This window comes from Aspergillus fischeri, genomic scaffold (genome assembly GCF_000149645.3).
Source record: "Aspergillus fischeri NRRL 181 1099437636261 genomic scaffold, whole genome shotgun sequence".
Taxonomy (NCBI): domain Eukaryota; kingdom Fungi; phylum Ascomycota; class Eurotiomycetes; order Eurotiales; family Aspergillaceae; genus Aspergillus; species Aspergillus fischeri.
Window position 1 is genome coordinate 807,170 of NW_001509765.1, and position 18,534 is coordinate 825,703.

An 18,534-nucleotide genomic window follows, 5' to 3' on the forward strand; every position below is an offset into this window, starting at 1 on the left:
TATGGTGAACGCATATACACGGAATATCAAGGGAAGAAGGTCTGATTCTTCTAATCTACGATCTAATACTAGAATTTATAGACAGGAAAGATAGATTCCAGCGAATTGAAATTGAATGGGCGAGTTGAATCGCAATATGATCTATTTCTCGTGATCTGATTGGTCGAATCAGAATTCCAGAGAGTTCCGTAAATCCTTTACTAGATTCGGCAGCCAAGCTGGCTGACAAGTATATATATTTAGCTATTTATATGCTTATCCTGTATGTAAAGTAGATAGGCCTATAACCTACTGTCACACCCTGGGATCCGTCTCTGCTGTTCTCTGCTAGTCAACTACTTTGGGAACGGGGTGATATAGTCCCTTGACTATATCCGATACTTGCCTGAGGCCTACCGACCAGGTAGCCTGACGATATACCGACCGGGTATATGTCGATGCAATGATACAATGATCCGAACAGGATCAAGGACAACCAAAGGTAACACAAGAACAATAACAGTAGAGATAGAAGCAAGGCCTATTGAGTACGTATACTCAATAGTAAGAGAGTAACTAATAAATCAGACTAGTGAACTTGTACTCAAGTAAGATATCTTTATTAAATGCATGGAACTAAAGTAAGTGTGCTAGATACATGATAATGAATATCCTTATATACTCCTCCATGTCTACCATTATTACTACCATTCCCTGGTAGTTGCGATGGTAGTTGTCTACCATCATGACTACCCTTACGCGGTAGTCGTACATGGTAGTTGATCATGTGACGTGTTGGTCGTAATTGGCATCCGTGTAGTAATTGTGAATTGTCCTCCATAACTTCTTGCCATTACCAGAAGTTGGCCATCACGTGATCTAGTGTTGTGCATTATAGTAGTGTATAACTGAACAGTTTATCTGCAAAAGGTTCATCCGAGTTAGGCGTTTTCCCTAATCACTCAGTGATCTTTTCGAGATCGATTGGTGATTGATGACCCTTATTGATTCTGCCCATCACTTCTGCTTCACGCTAGTGCGGCTGTGTTGGTGTCATAACATCACCTCCCCCTCTCCTAGCATTTCGTCCTCGAAACTTGATTCAAAAGGCGGCGCTCCCCAGGTGAGTGATATTATTCTTCTTCCTCTTCCTCCTCATGTCGCCTCATTATGCCCAAACAAAATCATTACCATGAATTTGGTCGTCAGGCTGATGAGATTGAGAGGCAAGGCATTCCCGTTGAAAATCCTTGTGAATCCTGTCTTCGTCATGGTGTCCTTTACATTATGGATTCAAAGAGTCGCAACTATTCGTCCTGTACTCAACATGGTCGGAAATGTGAAAAACATTTTCATAGTGAAAACGAGTAGAAAAGATTAAATCATGATCGCGACGCGTTGACTGCGCAAATTGATGAAACCAAAAATCAGATTAAAGCATTATTCACAAGACTAAAGAGTCTCAAGACTTGTCGCAAATTTCTCGATACTCATGGTAAGAAAATGTTGGATCATGATACTGTGGTGATGGATTGTTTGAATGAGGAGGACCCTCTTGGTCCCCAGGACCTCCAGGAGCTAGACCATCTCACAGACGAGCATAAGGCCGCGGTTCTGGCAGCGACAGACGACCCTAGTCCTTCTCAGTTGTGGAACGATCCTTTGATTTAGGCGAACGTGGATTTTTCTGCGCACAATATTATTAAACAAGTCAGTGGCAGCCCGTCAGGTTCTCAATAGGCTCCCATATGTTTTCTGAGGGAACCGGGGTTGGGATCCCACGTTATCGCGTCGCCTCCGAGCCCTCGACAATACCTCCCGTACTGGGTGGTCTCTGGGGAGCGTACACAGGCTGACGATAACATTCTGTGCTCTCTGTTTGAGTCGCAGGTGCGTTGGTAGCATGTATGTTTCTACTTCCATCGTTGTTGTTGCGACTGTTTGAAACGCGGACAGAATTTGAATCAAGGCTGATCTTTGTACAGTATTGAGCACTCTGAGGTGTCTCTTGTCCTTAAGAGGGTTGTGCCAGACTGTTGATGCGTAGTCCATGATAAGGGTCACGCATGCCTGGTAGACTTGTCTCATTTGGCTGGGGCAGAGGTGTCGGAGTCCCGCTAGGGCAATGTCAACTCTTGTGGCCCGCTTCACTGCCTGCTGCACGTGTTCCTTCTCTCTCAGTTCGTGGTCAAATACCACACTGAGAAGCTTAGCTGTTGCTGAGGGTTCGATAGCCGCGCCTTGCATTAGTAGCCGCCCTTTGGATTGTTCACTTTTCTTCCTGGTGAAGTGAATGAGCTCGGTTTTTTCTGCGGCGAAATGTGATCCTGATTGTTTGGCCCACTGTTCAATCCGGGAGATGTCTTCCTCCTGGAGCTTCTTGAGGTTTTCCTCCGCTGATTTTCCCACGCGCCACCGGAAGTAGTCGTCAATGAATGCCGAAGCCCCTCCGTGGAAGTCCACCGGCTGGTTTACCAGGCTGGAGTTGAAGAAGATAAAGAGAATTGGTGACAGAGGCGAACCTTGTGCTAGGCCCGCGTTTTCCAACGGGGACAAGGCGGACTCAAAGTCGTCAAACGAGATGCTAGCCGATCGGCCTTCCATGAAGCTAGCGACCCAGGTTCGCAATATGGTAGGGATCCGTTTGGCCTTGAGTTGTAGGTCGAGGATGTTTCTGCTGACCACATTGAAGGCCCCCTTTAGGTCGAATGCTACTAGCATTACTACTTTCGATCGTAGCCATGCTCGATCGATTGCATTCCGCAGTACAAGCAGCGCTTGTTCGGTATTACGACCCGGTCGACCACCGAACTGGGTATTTGGTAGCAGGCCGTATGTTTCTGCATAGTGTGAAAGCCGTTTGGCTATGACTGCTTCCAGGACTTTACCCAGCGTGTTTAAGAGAGGAATCGGCCGATATGCGCCCGGCGTAGTGTAGTCTGGTTTTCCTGGCTTCCGCAGCACTATGATTTTCGCTCTCTTCCACTGTTCTGGGTAGTATCCTAGGTTGACCGACGCAGAGAAGATTCGGAGGATCTCTTTGGTCAGGTACTGCCATAGCTGCTTCCATACTAGCATTGGCATTCCGTCCTCCCCGGGTGCTTTCATACCCTTGGCGGCTTGAAGGGCCCGGTGGACCTCTTGCTCAGTGATAGGTACCCACGGAATCTCTTCTCTCTGTTCCATGTCCGCCTCATTCTCCGGGGCCGCCATCTTAGGGAAGAAAGTTTCCATGAACAGTTTTGCTTTACCTGGATTATCTACTATTTCTTCCGTCTCCCGTTTCAACGGCGGAATGTTGCCGTATGATTCCCTTGGACGCATGTATGAGGCTGCTTTCCAGAGGTGGCCCTCTCCGGCTCTGTCGAGGAACTCCTTCCAGTGAGTAGCCTTTGCTTTTTCAATGGCTCTTGTCCATGCTCTGCGTTTCTTGCGCATGTCTTCAAATAGGATTAGTGACATTGGATTTTGGCGCCCTCTCTCAGCGCAACTCTCCTGCCATTTTCTTCGCGCCCTGTTGACTTCGCCTTGTTGTATCTTCAGTTCTGGAGAGAACCACCGTTTAGAGTACGGCGATGGCTTGGACATCGGCGTGTATTGGTTTATTGCAGAGGCGGTGCATGAGATGAGCTTCGCCACTACTTCGTCGAGTTCGGCCTTCGTCTGTATGGGCGAGAATTGTGCCATTTGAGCTTGCACAGATTCTCCAATCCGTCTCCAGTCTGCACAGTCGTATGCCCTTCGGGGTTTGCGTCCGGAATTCTGTGTTGGTTAGAGGGACCATTCGGAGTAGGTTGCCCGGTGGTCCGATCCATAGTGATCATGATATAAGTGGCACTTTATGAGATTTTCGGGCGCGTCCGTTACGGTGAGGTCGATGGTGGAGTTGCTTCCGGGGTAGCTCATTGACCAGTATGTGGGAGTGCCTCGGGGCAGGCATGGCTGGAGTCCGTGCTTGTGGAAGAAACTGACCAACTCTTCGGCGTGCTCAATTGCTACATGGTAGATGCGGTTTTTGCTCCACATTGGGTGATGGCGGTTAAAGTCTCCTGCCATGATAATCGTTGTCGGCTTGTCCGTGGATTCTGTGGCTTGTTGGATACAGGCTTCGATCTCCTTCAGCATCAGCTGGATTGAGATTTCTCCAAGGACCTGGCTGTAGTTCGTGTGCGGGACGTATATTGAGAATATTAGCGTCTGCCGCTCTGGGGTCCATAGTTTCACTCCTGTGACATCAGGGTAGTTGCAATGTATCTGTCGATGTGATGCTGTTGTGATGCTGTTGAGATTCTCCTGTTTACATAGAGTAAACTGCGTTTCTTGGGGGTGTCTTCCTGGCATGTTGATTGATAGAGATGCCAGGCGCTGTGGTTGACGTGTGTGTTGTATGCTGTGAGTGCTGGTTCCTGGATGAGGAGCATATCTAAGTTTTGTGTTTGGGGGTCGTTGATCAAGGCTTCCATGCCTGGTCTAGATTTCCATATGTTCAATTGCAGTAGACGTAGGTTAGGTGTAGTCATTGAGTGAAGGGGGGTCTGGCCGGTCTGGGGCAGCTTCGGTCGTTAGTCGGGTGCTCACCGGTGCAGTCGATGCACCGGGCTCTCACGCCAGGCGGGCAGCGTCGTAGTTCGTGCTCGCCTGCGCAATGTCCACACCTGGCCTCTTCTCTACATGCCCAAGCAAGGTGGCCAAATCCCTGGCACCGGTAGCATCTTCTCTCTTTGAATTGGTATGGTATCACACTGCCAATATATCTTTGTCCCATTAGGAGCCCGTTGTCAATGGCCCACTCCGCTGCCTCGCGAGTGTCGAACCAGAGAGCCAGCGATCCGTGTTTGCCAATCGGTTTGTCTCTTGGTTTGAGCCAGGCTATCCGGCTGATGCGGAAGCCGTGTTGTTCCATCTCATTTTCTTCCATGATCTTATCGATGAAGGCTTTTTCATTTTCTGGTGACAGAAAGTCTTCCGTCGGCGTTCTGTGTGCCACCACTGCGAACCGCGGTCGCGCTAGCTTGGTGTTGTTGCCTAGTTCTTCTAGCCATTCTGTGTTGGATCTCGCTATCTCTGCTTGGAACTGGTCCTTGAACCGTATCACGTACCCGGTTCTGGTGGTTCCCACTCCCAGGACCTGTATGTCTTTTGGTGTGTGATTGAGAGTGCGTTCTGGATGTGTGTAACTGCTAATCTAGGTGGCAGGTATCTCCCAAATGTATTTTCGTTATCATTTTCGCCGCCAGTGTCGCTCGGTTTTGTGCTGACTCTAATGCAATTGACCTCCTTGGGCTGTTTCTTCTTGTTGAGCACGGGGTTGCGGGGCGTTGGTTGTGTCTTGTCTCCGGCGGCCGCAACCTGGGCCCACGTTGCATGATCGCTTGTTGTGTTTGGGGTGGTGATCGCACTGCGTAGGGACTGGAGTTCCTGAAGGATCTCTTCATGGCTAGTTTGTGAGCATGACTCAGAGTTGTGGTGCGGAAAGGCCGCTCCGCTTCTCAGGTCTTCTAGTTCCTGTCGGACCTCGGCTAACGCTGCTCTAAACTCAGCCTTGACCTTCTGTAGCTCATCTCGGTGCAGTTCATCGCGTTTCCTAATCTCTCTCCTGAGTTTTGCGAGCTCTGCGAGCAGCTTAGGTGTCTCGCGGTCCTCGCCGTCTGTCGCGGTGTCTTCCGGAGGTGGTGCTTCGTGTCCCATTAGCGCGTCACTTTGGCTTCTCAGCCTGCCTTGGGTCTTTCTTCCCCGCTGGGGACGCGCGTTGTTCCTCTCAGCTTCATTTTCCTGTTCCTGAGCATATTTGTTTGGTGGTCTGGTAACGCGTTTCGGTCTTATCCGTGGTGGTGAGTTTTACTGTTCGTCGCGGTCAGGGGGTTAAGGGGTTCGTGTTTCGGGCCGTCCCGCAAGGGGGCCGCCCGGAGGCATCTTCGCCCAGTGGACACCGATGGGTTGTCCGAGTCAGCCTGCGGCAGTGCGGCGCAAATTTGGCTCACCCAATCAAAAGCACCACCAATGGGATCCTCGTGGCAGGGAGGGAACTTAATTGTGATACGGATACAGCAGCCACCCTTAATGGAATAGTAAAAGCCGGGCTATTACTCCATACAACCCGGCATCTACAAATGGCGACATAGGGCGGACTCCAGGTGAGGGACGATTAAGAGGAAAAAGGGAAAATTACGGAAGCTGATTGTGTAGGTAGAGAGGGTCGATACTGAGATATTCTATCTACCTCTTCTCAAATCTACCTGTGAACCACGTCAAGCTCCCCACAAAACTGGCCCAGTCCAACCCAATACCCCATCCTCTCTGTTTGGTCCGGCTATGGGGCTTCCTAACCCTGAACCACTTGCACCCGAACCAACTACCTATCAATGACAACATAACGGCAACTCCGTTTCCCACTCAAGACGTCCACATACAGGTGGGTATCTACTCCGTAACGAACTATTGCAAGCTCCCAGGACCCGACAGCGATCGATGATCTCAAGTTCCCATATTCCGCCGCGATTTAAGTTGACTATTGGGAAATGCCCATGGTCCTCTTTGAAATACGTACTTTATTACATATGGGATGATTTGCTGGAAGTTACGAAGGTCCCAAAAAGCCATGTGGGAAAAGTGCGGTTCCATGGGCGAGTCCTGATGTCTCCTCACCACACGGAGTTCGCCCTGAATTGATATACCTTTTCCATGGGAGGGAAGTAGGTACAGTAACCGCCTCACGTTCTATTTGAGATATCCACCCACGAACTCCGATGACATGTAGTCTTATATCCTCAATCCCATGGAACATCGCTCCTGATATCATCATCATAGATAGATCCTCTGAGTGTCATAGCGGAGGGTGGAGATGTCTTCCCTCTTCTACTCCGTATTCCTAAACGAATCATGAGACTCTACATCACACATATCGCCATTATCACTTTGGATTGTAAGTCAGGTCGTGGACAGATAGCTAGTGCCTGGTATGTTTTGGCTCCCAACTTTGCGACTGGCTATCAATTGTTTGACGCTGCAGTACAGTGAAGTATTGACGACATCCACTAGTGCAGCTTGGCATGTAAGTATCTACCAGTCAACTTGAATCTTTTTCCTTTTTCCCCCCCCCTTTCCCCCTTTGGTTCGTCCTCTGATCCCGTCTCGAGACTGATAGACCCATAGACCCATTACTTACCAGTAAGTGCTGGTCACTTTCCTGAAGCTAATTAAAAGAAGTCGCATTTATTACCGCGACAGTTTCCGGGCAGTTAGAGCCATATAGGAGGATCTTCCCTCATGCGTGACAATGCCTGGACATTGAACAGTCCGACATAGATAGACAGAAAAGTATTCAGAACACAATTGTGTCTTTGAGTCTGTAATTAGATTCTTCTTTGAATCTTCCTTTCTTTTTATTTTCTTGAATGTTTGAAATATTCAACATCTATCAAATAATGATCCATGGATGGCTCCATCCACACTGCGGTACCTACATCCACTGTAGCTACTCAGTCCCATATTGATTCAGTAATAAGGGATCTAGAAGCAGTTCAAAGCATCTGCATTTAGAATTAGAACAAAGGAGGGGCGCAGCGCAGTTTCACACACTCTCTCATTATAATAATTATTATTACTTATTTTCTGATTTTTCTTTTTTTTTTCTTTGGGAGGAAAATCCACTGGTGTATATTTAGTTCCAAGCCTTCAAATGGCACGCCAGAAAAGAATAGGAAATAGGACCTGATAATATTAATGGCAGCCCCCGGTCTCCTCTCTGTCCTAGCACAGTGGAAGAAAGACAGCGCCCAGAGCATTTTTGGTTTGATTTCCCAGCAAGTACAACGCCGCCATTGACTCAGGGCCTCAGCCTACTGGAGCGGATCAGGGAGAGAGGAGTCCCTGACTGACTGACTGGTCCCAACTCCCAAGGGAAAAGGCGCATGCCAAGGTCAGCCATCACATCACCAAGGCAGGGAATGTGACTACTTGTTGGCCAGTATTTGCAGGAGCAGATGACTCTAGAAGGACCATTGTCGCAGTCCGCGCCTTTCCCGGAGAAGATGCTGAGTTAGTCTGTGACTCGGTGGTTTGCGATGACTGATTTCTTTGTCCAGCTTACCAGAGACACGAGAGTAGAAAGCTTAGAGGTCGTAGCCTGGAGCTGAGAACGCCATGGTCACGCTTGACTTGACCCCATTAAGGTCAGGGCGGTGCATCCATATCGGGTAGCGGCATAAGCTCCTCATTCTCATCCCTATTGAGCATCTATTGATGACAGAATTAGGCAATCGGGAAAAGCAAGGGATGATCCGGTTCCAGCCAGTCATAGTCCATAAAAAGGATGACTGAGCCACAGTTTAAGTGGATTATGCTTTTCTTGTTCCATGACTAAGTGTGCCTGATTGCCAGCTAGGCTCATTTTGGCAGATGATCGCCCACCTATATGGATGTGTCTGTCTACTGGCTCCAGGTCTGCAATAATGATGCATGCAAGAACCATAATACCCTCCACTATTACCCAGAGATCAGACATTAAAATATATTAAATAAGATTGACGGGGCTCTTGGGATTCACCATCTCGTTCACATCCCCATACCTTGATCAATCAGTCTGTCAATCAACCAGTCCTTTCTTCCAATTGATCCATCCTTCCATCCTGTTTGTTGAATATCTTTCATAAAACATGCTTCATACCCCTCCTCTATCCTTCTTCTTCTCTTTTCTTGGTGCCACCTATCTTGCCTACTTCTACTCTTGATCTCTGATAGAAGTCCTACAACCACTTCCACTGCGTCCTAAAGACGCATATTTCCTATTGCGCGACAATTCCCAAGATCTCCTACCATCATCACCTCTGATCTGCTACACAATGGCCGCTGCAGCTGCAACTGCGAGATTCATTCAATCTCCTTCTCCCCCTCAGTCAACAAATGGAGATCCCGCTTCTGAACAGATGCTCAACTCACTAGATTGCTCTCAGAACCCTTTTATCACATATCGCTTGACCTGCAGCGCTAAAGCTGCTTACAGTGAGCTGAAGCCACAAGCGATGGTGAGTTGAAAGCTTTTTCCAGCTTGTTGATTACCCACTCACTGTGGAGCAGACCTATGGCCCTTCATCGTCACCGCGATATGTCTCCCACCACGAGTACCCAACACCTCCGCCACTTCAGCATTCGGTAGAGTTCCCGCTCCCGTCCTCAATGACATGTTTAGCTAGCCAAGAATGTGCTAATGAAAGGCAGATGTTACCCTCAGCTATTCAGGTCAATACGGCGCCTCCTGCCGCGGACGATGGAGTTGTTCCTAGCAAATTGAAAGCGACTCCTCCTCGCTGGCCATCTTCATCAGCCTTGAAGCTTTCCCCAGGGGAAGTAAGAGTGGCTAAAACTCCCAGAATTAGGCGCAGAGCGAAAAAGGCGAGCAATCGAGAATCGAAACCCAAGCTACCTGGTCCTTTGAGCAGAGTTACCAAGCATCTGACACATGTTCCCCTCAGAGACATGGATAGCTGGGTGCGTCGGCCCAGAGAGGTGCGTCACAAGGAGGTTGCCAGAAAGAATGGCAAAGTTGCCAGACCCATGAACTCGTTCATGCTCTACCGGTCTGCATATGCCGAGCGGACTAAGGAGTGGGTTGCACAGAATAATCACCAAGTCGTTTCAAAGGTCGCAGGTGACAGCTGGAGGATCGAAACGCCAGAGATTCGCGAGAAGTATGAGCTTCTAGCGAACATGGAAAAGGCCAATCATCTCAAAGCACACCCAGGTTACAAATTTTCTCCATCGAAGGAAAAGAAGAAACGATCTGAGACGGATGACGACCAGCTGACCGTGGATGGTGGCGAGATGACCTCTGGATCTAGCCCGACGTTCCTCCAGGTTCGTGCCGCGGGCTCGTCCGAGGTCGACAGCAATGGTTGGGCCAGCCGCGACTCAACACCCATTAACTTTCCCGAGCATGGGCTGCTCACGACGACATATTATGGTTCTTCGTGGCAGACCAGTCATCACAGCAAAGACATGCTGTCACCTCCCAGGCCCTCTCCATACCTCCAGCAGTCAATGCATCACAACCTCATGGGCCATCCTACTGAAGATCCTCGATTCAAGCATGTTGGACTCCAGGACATCCCGTTCACCTCATCGACGGTGCTGGCCGGGCTGCCTGGAGCCGCCCACCACAACCTTCTTCAACCCCAGAACACCCCTGGAACTGGACCCAATGGTCAGCTGGATCCTCAGTTGCTGTCATTAAGCGACCACTCTAGTCAGCATGCGATGTACAGCCAGCCGCACTATGCAATCTGGCAAGAAGTCCCGACAAGCAACTGCTATGTCCCTGTTCCCTCCCCGCTGCCATCTACATACCATGTCGGCGCCACCTATAATCAAGGCATGCAGACTCTCGGGGATAGCCGCGATACTTGGGATTCTGCCGACAACGAGACCAGCCTTGATGCTTCCAATGGCGAATTCGAACACTGGATCAACTCTCAGGCATCCGGATATTCATGCTAATCGACAATGTGACATTAATCAAGGCAGCTTCATTTGTGTCCCTGTCTTTTGCAACGAGAAGATGAGCGACATGTCATGCCTACTCATGTGTGTTTTGGGATTTCTTTCTGTCATGTTGGGCTGGCCTTTTGTAATTTAGAAGAAAACCTCAGGGTCGGAGTTGTACAGGCGCGGAGTCTAGTATGGTGGGACTGGGTGATACCCTGCTTTCTTCAGGTCTCCTGGTGCTTCTGTCTCTTTGGTGGCCCTATCCTAGGTTTAGGCTGTTATTGGCGTCATTTACATAAGGAATTAGGTGTAACTACAAATAATACAGAGCCAGTTGTATCTTGTCGTTTTGTGAATTTGCTGAATTTTCTAGAAGGGCCGCTATAAAGCAGACAAACTTTCAGCGGAGAGATGGTTAATTGGTCACGAGGGAGTCAGTGTCGGTCTTCGCGGCTGTTTGGTGGAAGGTAGGTTATAACAGCGAGTGAGCATATCTCCCACTACAAGTGAAATGATTCCTCGTGCTGCTGACATACCTGTCCACTTGTACTGGATTTGCGACAGAACAAGTGTTCTGATCCTTATAGCTATAGTAGCTAGGCTGCAGGATTTGCTATAAGCATTATGGCTAGAACTATAGTAGGATATCCCTAAAGGAAATAGAATAAAATATTATTAGTATTATAAGCATCTTACCTAGTGTTAAGGTGTCTACTGTGCAGGGTAGAAGGCCTGTCAGTCAGGTAAGGAAGAAGGTACCAAGTCAAATTATGGCAAGACTGTTTCTTGAGGAACCCTCAAGAATCCTTCATGAAGCATTCTATTTAACATATAGCCTCCCTAAGAAACTTCTTAAGTCCTTGTTGAGCGTAATCAATGATTTGAAATTGAATACAAGGACAACTCATCAGCTGAAGGACCCATGCAAGAGATACGCATCTCATGCTGCCTAAAAGAGGGGAACACCAAGCTGCGCAACTAATCAAGTCACGCCACTGATTTTATAGCAGAAAGAAACCACTTCTCTTAGGGGAATATGTCAGGTGGGTATAACCTCAAGGAAACTAGAAAGGGAAGTGCATGGAAGAAAAGACCGTAACATTTTTGGTGGTCTGGATATATATACAGTGCAACCACCTTATTGTTTCTATAGTGTTGTACTTGGAATAGTTTTTGCCATTTAAGCCAAAGATGGTGAGAAAGAGTTATGGTGACCATTCTGAAAAGAAGACTGTGATATGTCTGAGACATCTCAAATAATCCAGGCTAAATAATTCTATGTTGGTGTGTTTCTTGCTCCTCGATCATCTATTGGTTGCATACTACATCTTAAGCGCTGTAATCTATGTACGAAGGGTGGTAAAGGCAGTGAATATGGGTCTGTGGTGATTGGATGCTCCAAATTACAGAGTGTATCAAGTTATACACGGAAAGGGAAAACTGCTGTTCTGGGTTAGTGTGTTAGGTGATCTTGATCCATTGAGTCATCATGGTCATGTCCTGACCCGGCCTTATGTGATCTAGAGTCATGAGTCCCGGTTGAGCGGCCTGCTCGCGAGTCAGGGTCGAAGTCTGACCCTAACCCGACCCGCGGCCACCCTAATCTAAATAGGTCCAATGTACGACTTTACCCCCGCTGCGGGGTACCTGCTCTGTCAGACGTATCTCTTTTGATAGGGCACATCGGCTAAGGAGGAGGACCTATAAAAGGAGATCATAACAATGACTGTCCGTGTACGATACCAACTTGCTGGTGAGCGGATGACCCCTGCTCTAGGACCGTCTTGATAGCCCTGAATTACGGAGCTAAGTGGCATACAACGTACAACGTTACTGTCCTAGTGCCTCGCAAGCATACTTCTGTGGGTCTGTACTTTTAGCCCCAGCCGGAGCAATTTCCGAGTTTGGGGATCAGCAGCTCACCTAGCTGGGCTTCAGCTCTGTGTAGTCTGTACTACTGTACTACCGTTGGGCCCCGCCACAGGTGCAGCTGAGCGGCACGTCTGACTGGATACGGAGGGGCTACTTAGTAGATTGTTGGACGCCTCGAGTCCGCCGTCTTACTGATCGCCCCTTATTAGGCCGGATCCGGTAAATACTAAGGCGGGCGTGGCGTTGGCGAAGAGAAACAAAGCTTTCGGGTTTGGGAAAGATCTCCCCTTTCCACTTGGGTATTGCCAGAATTATATTACGAATTATTCATATACTGATTCAGCTGTATATTACATAACTACGTCTCGTTATGGATCATGGTGAGATGACACCATCAGTACAATCAAGGTCATTGAGGTAATCTTCAAAACTGAGGCGCTCTAGACAGTGATACTGTGATAGTGTAAGAGTCTATGCTGTTAGACATAAATAATCTTGTTGCGATTCTTTGAATAGACTCATATCTTTGAGAGTGGACATATCAATGACAAACTGGCATATTAATGGATTCAGCACTCCCATGCCGCTACAGTGGTCTAAGAAGGGGTATATTACCTTCTTCTTTGCGATGGATACGGCTCCTATATCAACTATAACTCATCAGATCCTGTGAGCAAAGGTGTATCATAATCTTCTTTCTAATTCTGCTTACAAACTATATTCTTTAGCCTCTCAATGTTGCTGCATTCAATGTCTTTAAGCACTGGCATAGTAAAGCTATTACCAATGCTACCCAATCTGGATGCAGGGAGTTTAGTAAGATCAAATTCATGAATGCTCTCTCAGAGATACAACGTCAAACCTTCAAAAAGTCTACTATCTTAGCTGGCTCCAACTTACCAGGCTGGTTCCATGGAATCCAGATATTATCATCACGAGCCTACCAGAATGTCAACATTATACACCAGCTTCAGAGGCAACTAGTAACACTATCTAGACATATGGAAGCACAATAAAGACGGTATCTCAATTCAAAATGGTTAGAGATGCTGCTTATCACCTGCAAGGGTATAATCAAATACATAATCTTAAGATGCTAGACAAGGGTGCTGTTACGCAGGCTCATCTGGATACTGTGCTCTCTAAAGACCCATACAATTCAGCTGCCGCGCAGAAGGCCCGTGAGCAGCAATCTAAAGCCTCAAAACACCGGATACGGGTAGGAGTCACCGTATCTAGTTCAGGCCTCTCACAGGTTAGAAGCTTAAGAAAGATCATTCGATACCAAGGAGAGGTTGAAGCTGCGCAAGATATGGCGCACAGTGATGACGGAGTTGGTTGACCATGCTATTGACCGCAGAATAATTATTAAATATCAGGGTCGGTGATATGAATAATATGGATGCGAATATAAATAATATGGATGCGAATATGAATAATATGAATGCGAATATGAATAACAGGCTTATGCACGCGAATATGAGTATGCCCGCATATCCATACTCCTTTATTCCTTTCGGAGCCCTACTCGTACCTCTCCTACTGCCCTTCTCGTATGAACGGACCCTTACCTGGTTCACAGGTCGACTGGTCTATACTGCATCCCAGATCATAACAGCCATCTTCACAGGCAGGCGCCTATCAGAGCGAGAAGCTGTTCTTTGGGTACGCGCCCCGCGCAGTGTAACAGCAGAGTGGCCGCGAGCGCGGACCCCGAGTCTTTCTGCCACGCGGTGCCGTTGGAGGAGGCCAACGCAATCATGATCGTCCACAAGTTCGGAAGCTGCCCGTCGTTAGCTGTCTTCTGCGCAGAAGGGCCGAATCTTTTGGTCTCTTGGAACAAACTTACTTCCCTCGGAATTGTCTTCTTCAAGGCCTGCAGGACCTGTGCTGTGTTTGCCATGTTGGCACCATTCCGAGTCTCCGCCGTCATCATTAGAGGCGCAAGGGCAGCGTTGATGGCGCTGCTCGCGTCCTTCTTCTCCGCCACCAACATGGCCTCGGTTGACCGCAATATCTCCTCGAAGAACCCCCGCCGCTCCCAGGCGCTCCATTCCTTGGAGGCGTTGAATATGTCTGCTATCGCCTTGGGGAGGCGCCTGTTGCGGCTGAGTCGTTGTTCGTTCGCGAGCTGCGAGGACTCTGTAAACTTTTCTCCATAGTATGCAATGACCAGCGCATCGAAGTCGTTGAATCCCAGTGCATCCACACATTCCATGATATATTCAAACCGTTCGTTTATCGTTGCGTCATTGTCCAGAAGACTGGGTGAGCCCGCCGAGTCCGACGGCGAGGCCATACCGGCTGTCGTCATGTGAGCCATGGTTGATGATAAGTTTGGCTGCGTGACGACGTCCAAGGGATCTGTGGGGAACGAATTCTGCCACATTAAGCGCGAGAGATTGTCGGTTTTCTAGAAATCGGAATCGTTGTGATGGTTCAAGAGCGGTTGTCCATAGAGGCTGTCCGGCATGAAAGGTGTTTCTTCGTTCGCCTGCGCCGCCGTCCGTTGCTGGTCTCGTCGTCGGCGACGTCAACGGGGCGACAACAGCGTCCGTCGCAGGTTGGTGGTTCTCTTGGATATCGACGATTGAGCTGCCCAAACCGCTATCGGCAAAGGGCTCCTCATCGACGGCCGACTGCCTCTTGCTGTTGCCCTCATTCTGTTCTACTCTGGCCTGGAGCTCGACGATGCGAGACTTCATGCGCTGGCCTGTGGACGACTAGTTAGGTATGCATCTTCCTGGCTGGTTGGGAAGTTTTGAGTTACGATAGGTTCTCTGGGCAACCCTGTTTTGAATCCTATTCTTCATCTTGCGATCTTTGATACGCGTCCAGTCATCTTCGGGGCTTAGATCAACAGGATTTGGCAGGGCATAGAGCGGGATGTTAGGTAGTTTGGAGGACGGTTGCTGCTTGTCCGTGTTGAACGACATGATGAGCATGTGGAGGTAGTCCAGAGCTCGCAACAATCAATTGATGTCGGGTCGCGATCGACAAGTCTGTGTACTTAATACCCTTCAATCTAACGACTAATTGAAATACAAAAACACAGTGGTGCCGCAATAACGCCAGGCTGGTTAGCAGCCACCTTGGGAATCCAGACCACCATCCTAGCTTAGTAGCGATAGTAGTGTAATAATATGTTCAGCAGGGGTTACATCGTCGCGGCACGGCGCTGGAGGATTCAGGATCAAGCAGCTACAGTACTTATTAGCTGCTGCACAGCCCTAGTCTCAACCCCTGCGGGGGCTTACCGGCTAAACTACCCAGTACTACGAGTAGTCCCGAGGCGTAACTCCGTAGGAACGACAGCAACAACCCCAGCATGAGATTCCCTGATCCTCTGATATCCCCAGACCAGACAGCGACAAGAGAGCAAAATACTTTCACTTCAGAAGTAATGACCAAGTCTTGGCCTGATGCCGACCTCGTTATCCTGTACCTATGTTGCTATATGTACCGAAAATCCGCTGCTACCAGAACCATTACCAGTGGGCACAACCAAATCAATTGTGCTCCAGAATATATGAGAACACTCACTCGCACATATAGTTCGCTCATCAGGATCATTCATACTATGGTTACTTGGATATCCCTTCAATAGGGATGGCCACGTACAGTATTTGGTAAAAATTACAGTAAATCATACATTGGTCGCGGGTCGTGCCTCGCTAATTGGTTTGCAGTCAGAGCTCATAGGCACGGGTTGGCCTCTATGCACCGGTGCTCTTCGCCCTCGCGTAGACGAGGCCGCTGATAAACCCAAGCACAATAGCAGATACGCTCCCGAATGTGACGGGAGCCGCGAAGAAGACAATGCCTGCAACAGCCAGAGGAAGCTTGTTCAGGGCGCCCACCATGGCGTAGGTGGTAGACGACGTGGCTCGAACGCACCAGGCTGTGCAGTACGAGATAAAGACGGCGGCCACGCCAGAGTAGAGGATTCCAATAAACAAGCTTTGTCGTAACTCGGCAGGGAAGTTCCTCTGTAGGTTTTCAGAAGACCAGTCTTCGGCGAGCACGGAAGCAAGCAGCAGAATGGGGATGCTGAGCAGATTATTGTAGAACATGACTAAATCAGCGCGCCGTCAGTAAAGGTGCTTCGCCTACTAGCCCAATACACACACCGTCCCAGTTGTCAAAATTCGTCTTCTTGATTACCCTGCGCATGCCCAGTGCGTACGAGGCAGAGAAGATTACGTTCGTCCCCATCCAAGCGTAACCAGCATTGAGAGCCGACAGAGCCGCGGCTGTTGAATCAGAGCTAGCCCCTACGGTAGCGGTTGTCGCGTTCTGGATGTCGGCCCAGGCTGCCACAACGGAGCTGAGCACCATCAAGCCAAAAGACAGCAGGGCGAGAGGCTTCACGCCGCCCCCGACCATGAGAACTTCACCGTACGCAATGACGATGATTGTCAAATTCTTGAAGATGGTATAAACGGGAACGGAGAGGAATTGCAGCGCTTTGTTGCCCGTATAGATCATTCCGACCAGCAGCAGGGAAATCGGCAGCCCTGCGATTGAGTTTAGTGTTTGTTTGCATGCGACGGGGCCTAAGCGGAAGCCTCCTACACGTTTGGGCCTTCTTCAAGTCAAATAGGGCGAGGTTCTGGATGAGTCCTGTCTTTTTGCAGGCCAATATCGCCACGGTGCCAATGAAAGACTTGTGTGAAGTTAGGGTTCAATTTGTTCGAGTGATGCCGAATAAATATTAAAAAAAAAAAAAAAAAAAAAAAAAAAAAAAAACAAAAAAAAGAGACACACCTGCATGGCGAGATAGAGAAAGCTCAAATTCCAGCTGGCACCAGAAACGACGTACTTGTTCACCAAAGTCATGCTGATGGAGGACAGGCAGTAGGCGAGCACAGCAGCGCTGGCACTATTTCCAATAGTCGACGCAAAGCTCTTCACGGATCCAGAGATGTCGCCATCTCGTTGCGACCGACGCTCGTAGACGGGAAGCAATTCATCCTTGCTGACGCCGTTTCGCGCACTCGCCATGGCGCGTGCAGGAAAGGGGGAGGGTTTGGTTTGAAAGAGAAGGGGACGGAGTCGTCAGCCGATCGCAAGGTCACTGCGAAATGGGGATAGCGAGGAGGAGGCGGGGTAAAATGTTGGACAGGATAAGAAAGGACGAAGGGAGATGCACAAAGTGAAGTTGAATTCGACAATAATTTCACAATTCATGCAGGGGCGGATGGAGATCAGCTGACCTGCAACACCCATGCAGAGTTGGCTAAAGCAGTCTAGCGTTTTAGATAGATCAGCTCGACGTTCAGAGAGTTAGCTACATATACTAGTAACAGGCGTATAATGGCAATTATAATCGAGTCCCCTGATAACGTCAAGTTCGTAGCCAGGTCGTGATCTTGATTGGGACGATTCGAAATTGTTGTTATCAGAAGAATGTCTACTACCTATTTTTAGAATACTTCAAATGTACTACTAACTAGCCGCCATGCTCACCTAATCATAACCTAATATTAAGCACGCCTGGGCTAAGCTTGATTTTAACGCATTGATTTCATCCATGCCACAGTGTGTGAAGGCTGTCATTAAGGCTAATGGTTGGTATACTACATACTAGGTGGAAATACTATGTTTTTTGAAATCTACAGTTATTTTTCTCTAGAATCGTACCTTTCCATATAATTTTATGAGTCTGTATATAGTATGGTGGAAGAATTGATTTTCTCAAGAGAAATATATATTTTCAATTACAGGGGGGAGGACGGAAACTTTTGACGTAGAATTGTACATTCCGTCAGCTTACAGGCTACGACCTTACCATTGCGAGTAGGTATGAGTCGCGTGGCCTGAAGGCTTCGTGTAGAGGACAGCTCCACGCCCTGATCCCTGTAAAGCCAACTCATGCTGACCCACAGGTGCAGCCGAAAACGGTCAAGGATCAAGTAGGGATCACGACAGACTCGACAGTAATACTGTGGAATGCGGGGCCATTCCTTCTGTTGTTTCAGTTGGTGGGTTTTTGAGGCATTGTACGCAGACCAATCCATACCTACTCAATAGGTCCGGCGATGCGACACTAAGCACTAAGGCTGAGACGACACTGGCTGATCGAAGCAGTCGGCTCCGTCCCGCGTCGTACATTTGTTCAAGTCCCTTTGACATGTTACATCGTTCGAGCATCCTGGTTCATGAATAAGCGAATGGCATTGGGCCCGCGCTAAACGCAGCTCG

General features: G+C 48.6%; 3 protein-coding genes across 3 annotated transcripts, besides 6 other annotated features; 1 reads left to right on the top strand and 2 right to left on the bottom strand.

The window, feature by feature from the left end:
• Positions 1–1,797: 1,797 nt before the first annotated feature.
• Positions 1,798–4,203: a mobile genetic element.
• A 4,616-nt stretch (positions 4,204–8,819) lies between these two features.
• NFIA_031140 (HMG-box domain-containing protein) lies at positions 8,820–10,470 on the top strand (the record flags this gene model as incomplete). The annotated part of the gene is made up of 3 exons (XM_001262577.1): positions 8,820–9,002; positions 9,055–9,129; positions 9,196–10,470. The coding sequence occupies 3 exons, from the start codon at positions 8,820–8,822 to the stop codon at positions 10,468–10,470; spliced, it is 1,533 nt and encodes a 510-aa protein (XP_001262578.1).
• Positions 10,471–13,717: 3,247 nt separating this feature from the next.
• Positions 13,718–13,789: a microsatellite.
• Positions 13,726–13,787: a microsatellite.
• Positions 13,790–13,954: 165 nt separating the features above from the next.
• Positions 13,955–15,266, bottom strand: NFIA_031150 (bZIP transcription factor; the record flags this gene model as incomplete). Its single annotated transcript, XM_001262578.1, has 3 exons — positions 13,955–14,694; positions 14,936–15,043; positions 15,101–15,266. 3 exons carry the CDS (start codon positions 15,264–15,266, stop codon positions 13,955–13,957), a joined length of 1,014 nt encoding a protein of 337 aa, XP_001262579.1.
• Positions 15,267–16,046: 780 nt separating this feature from the next.
• NFIA_031160 (uncharacterized protein) lies at positions 16,047–17,334 on the bottom strand (the record flags this gene model as incomplete). The annotated part of the gene is made up of 4 exons (XM_001262579.1): positions 16,047–16,405; positions 16,461–16,847; positions 16,906–16,996; positions 17,098–17,334. The coding sequence occupies 4 exons, from the start codon at positions 17,332–17,334 to the stop codon at positions 16,047–16,049; spliced, it is 1,074 nt and encodes a 357-aa protein (XP_001262580.1).
• Positions 17,047–17,087: a microsatellite.
• Positions 17,047–17,088: a microsatellite.
• A 481-nt stretch (positions 17,335–17,815) lies between the features above and the next one.
• Positions 17,816–17,917: a mobile genetic element.
• The last annotated feature ends 617 nt before the right edge of the window (positions 17,918–18,534 follow it).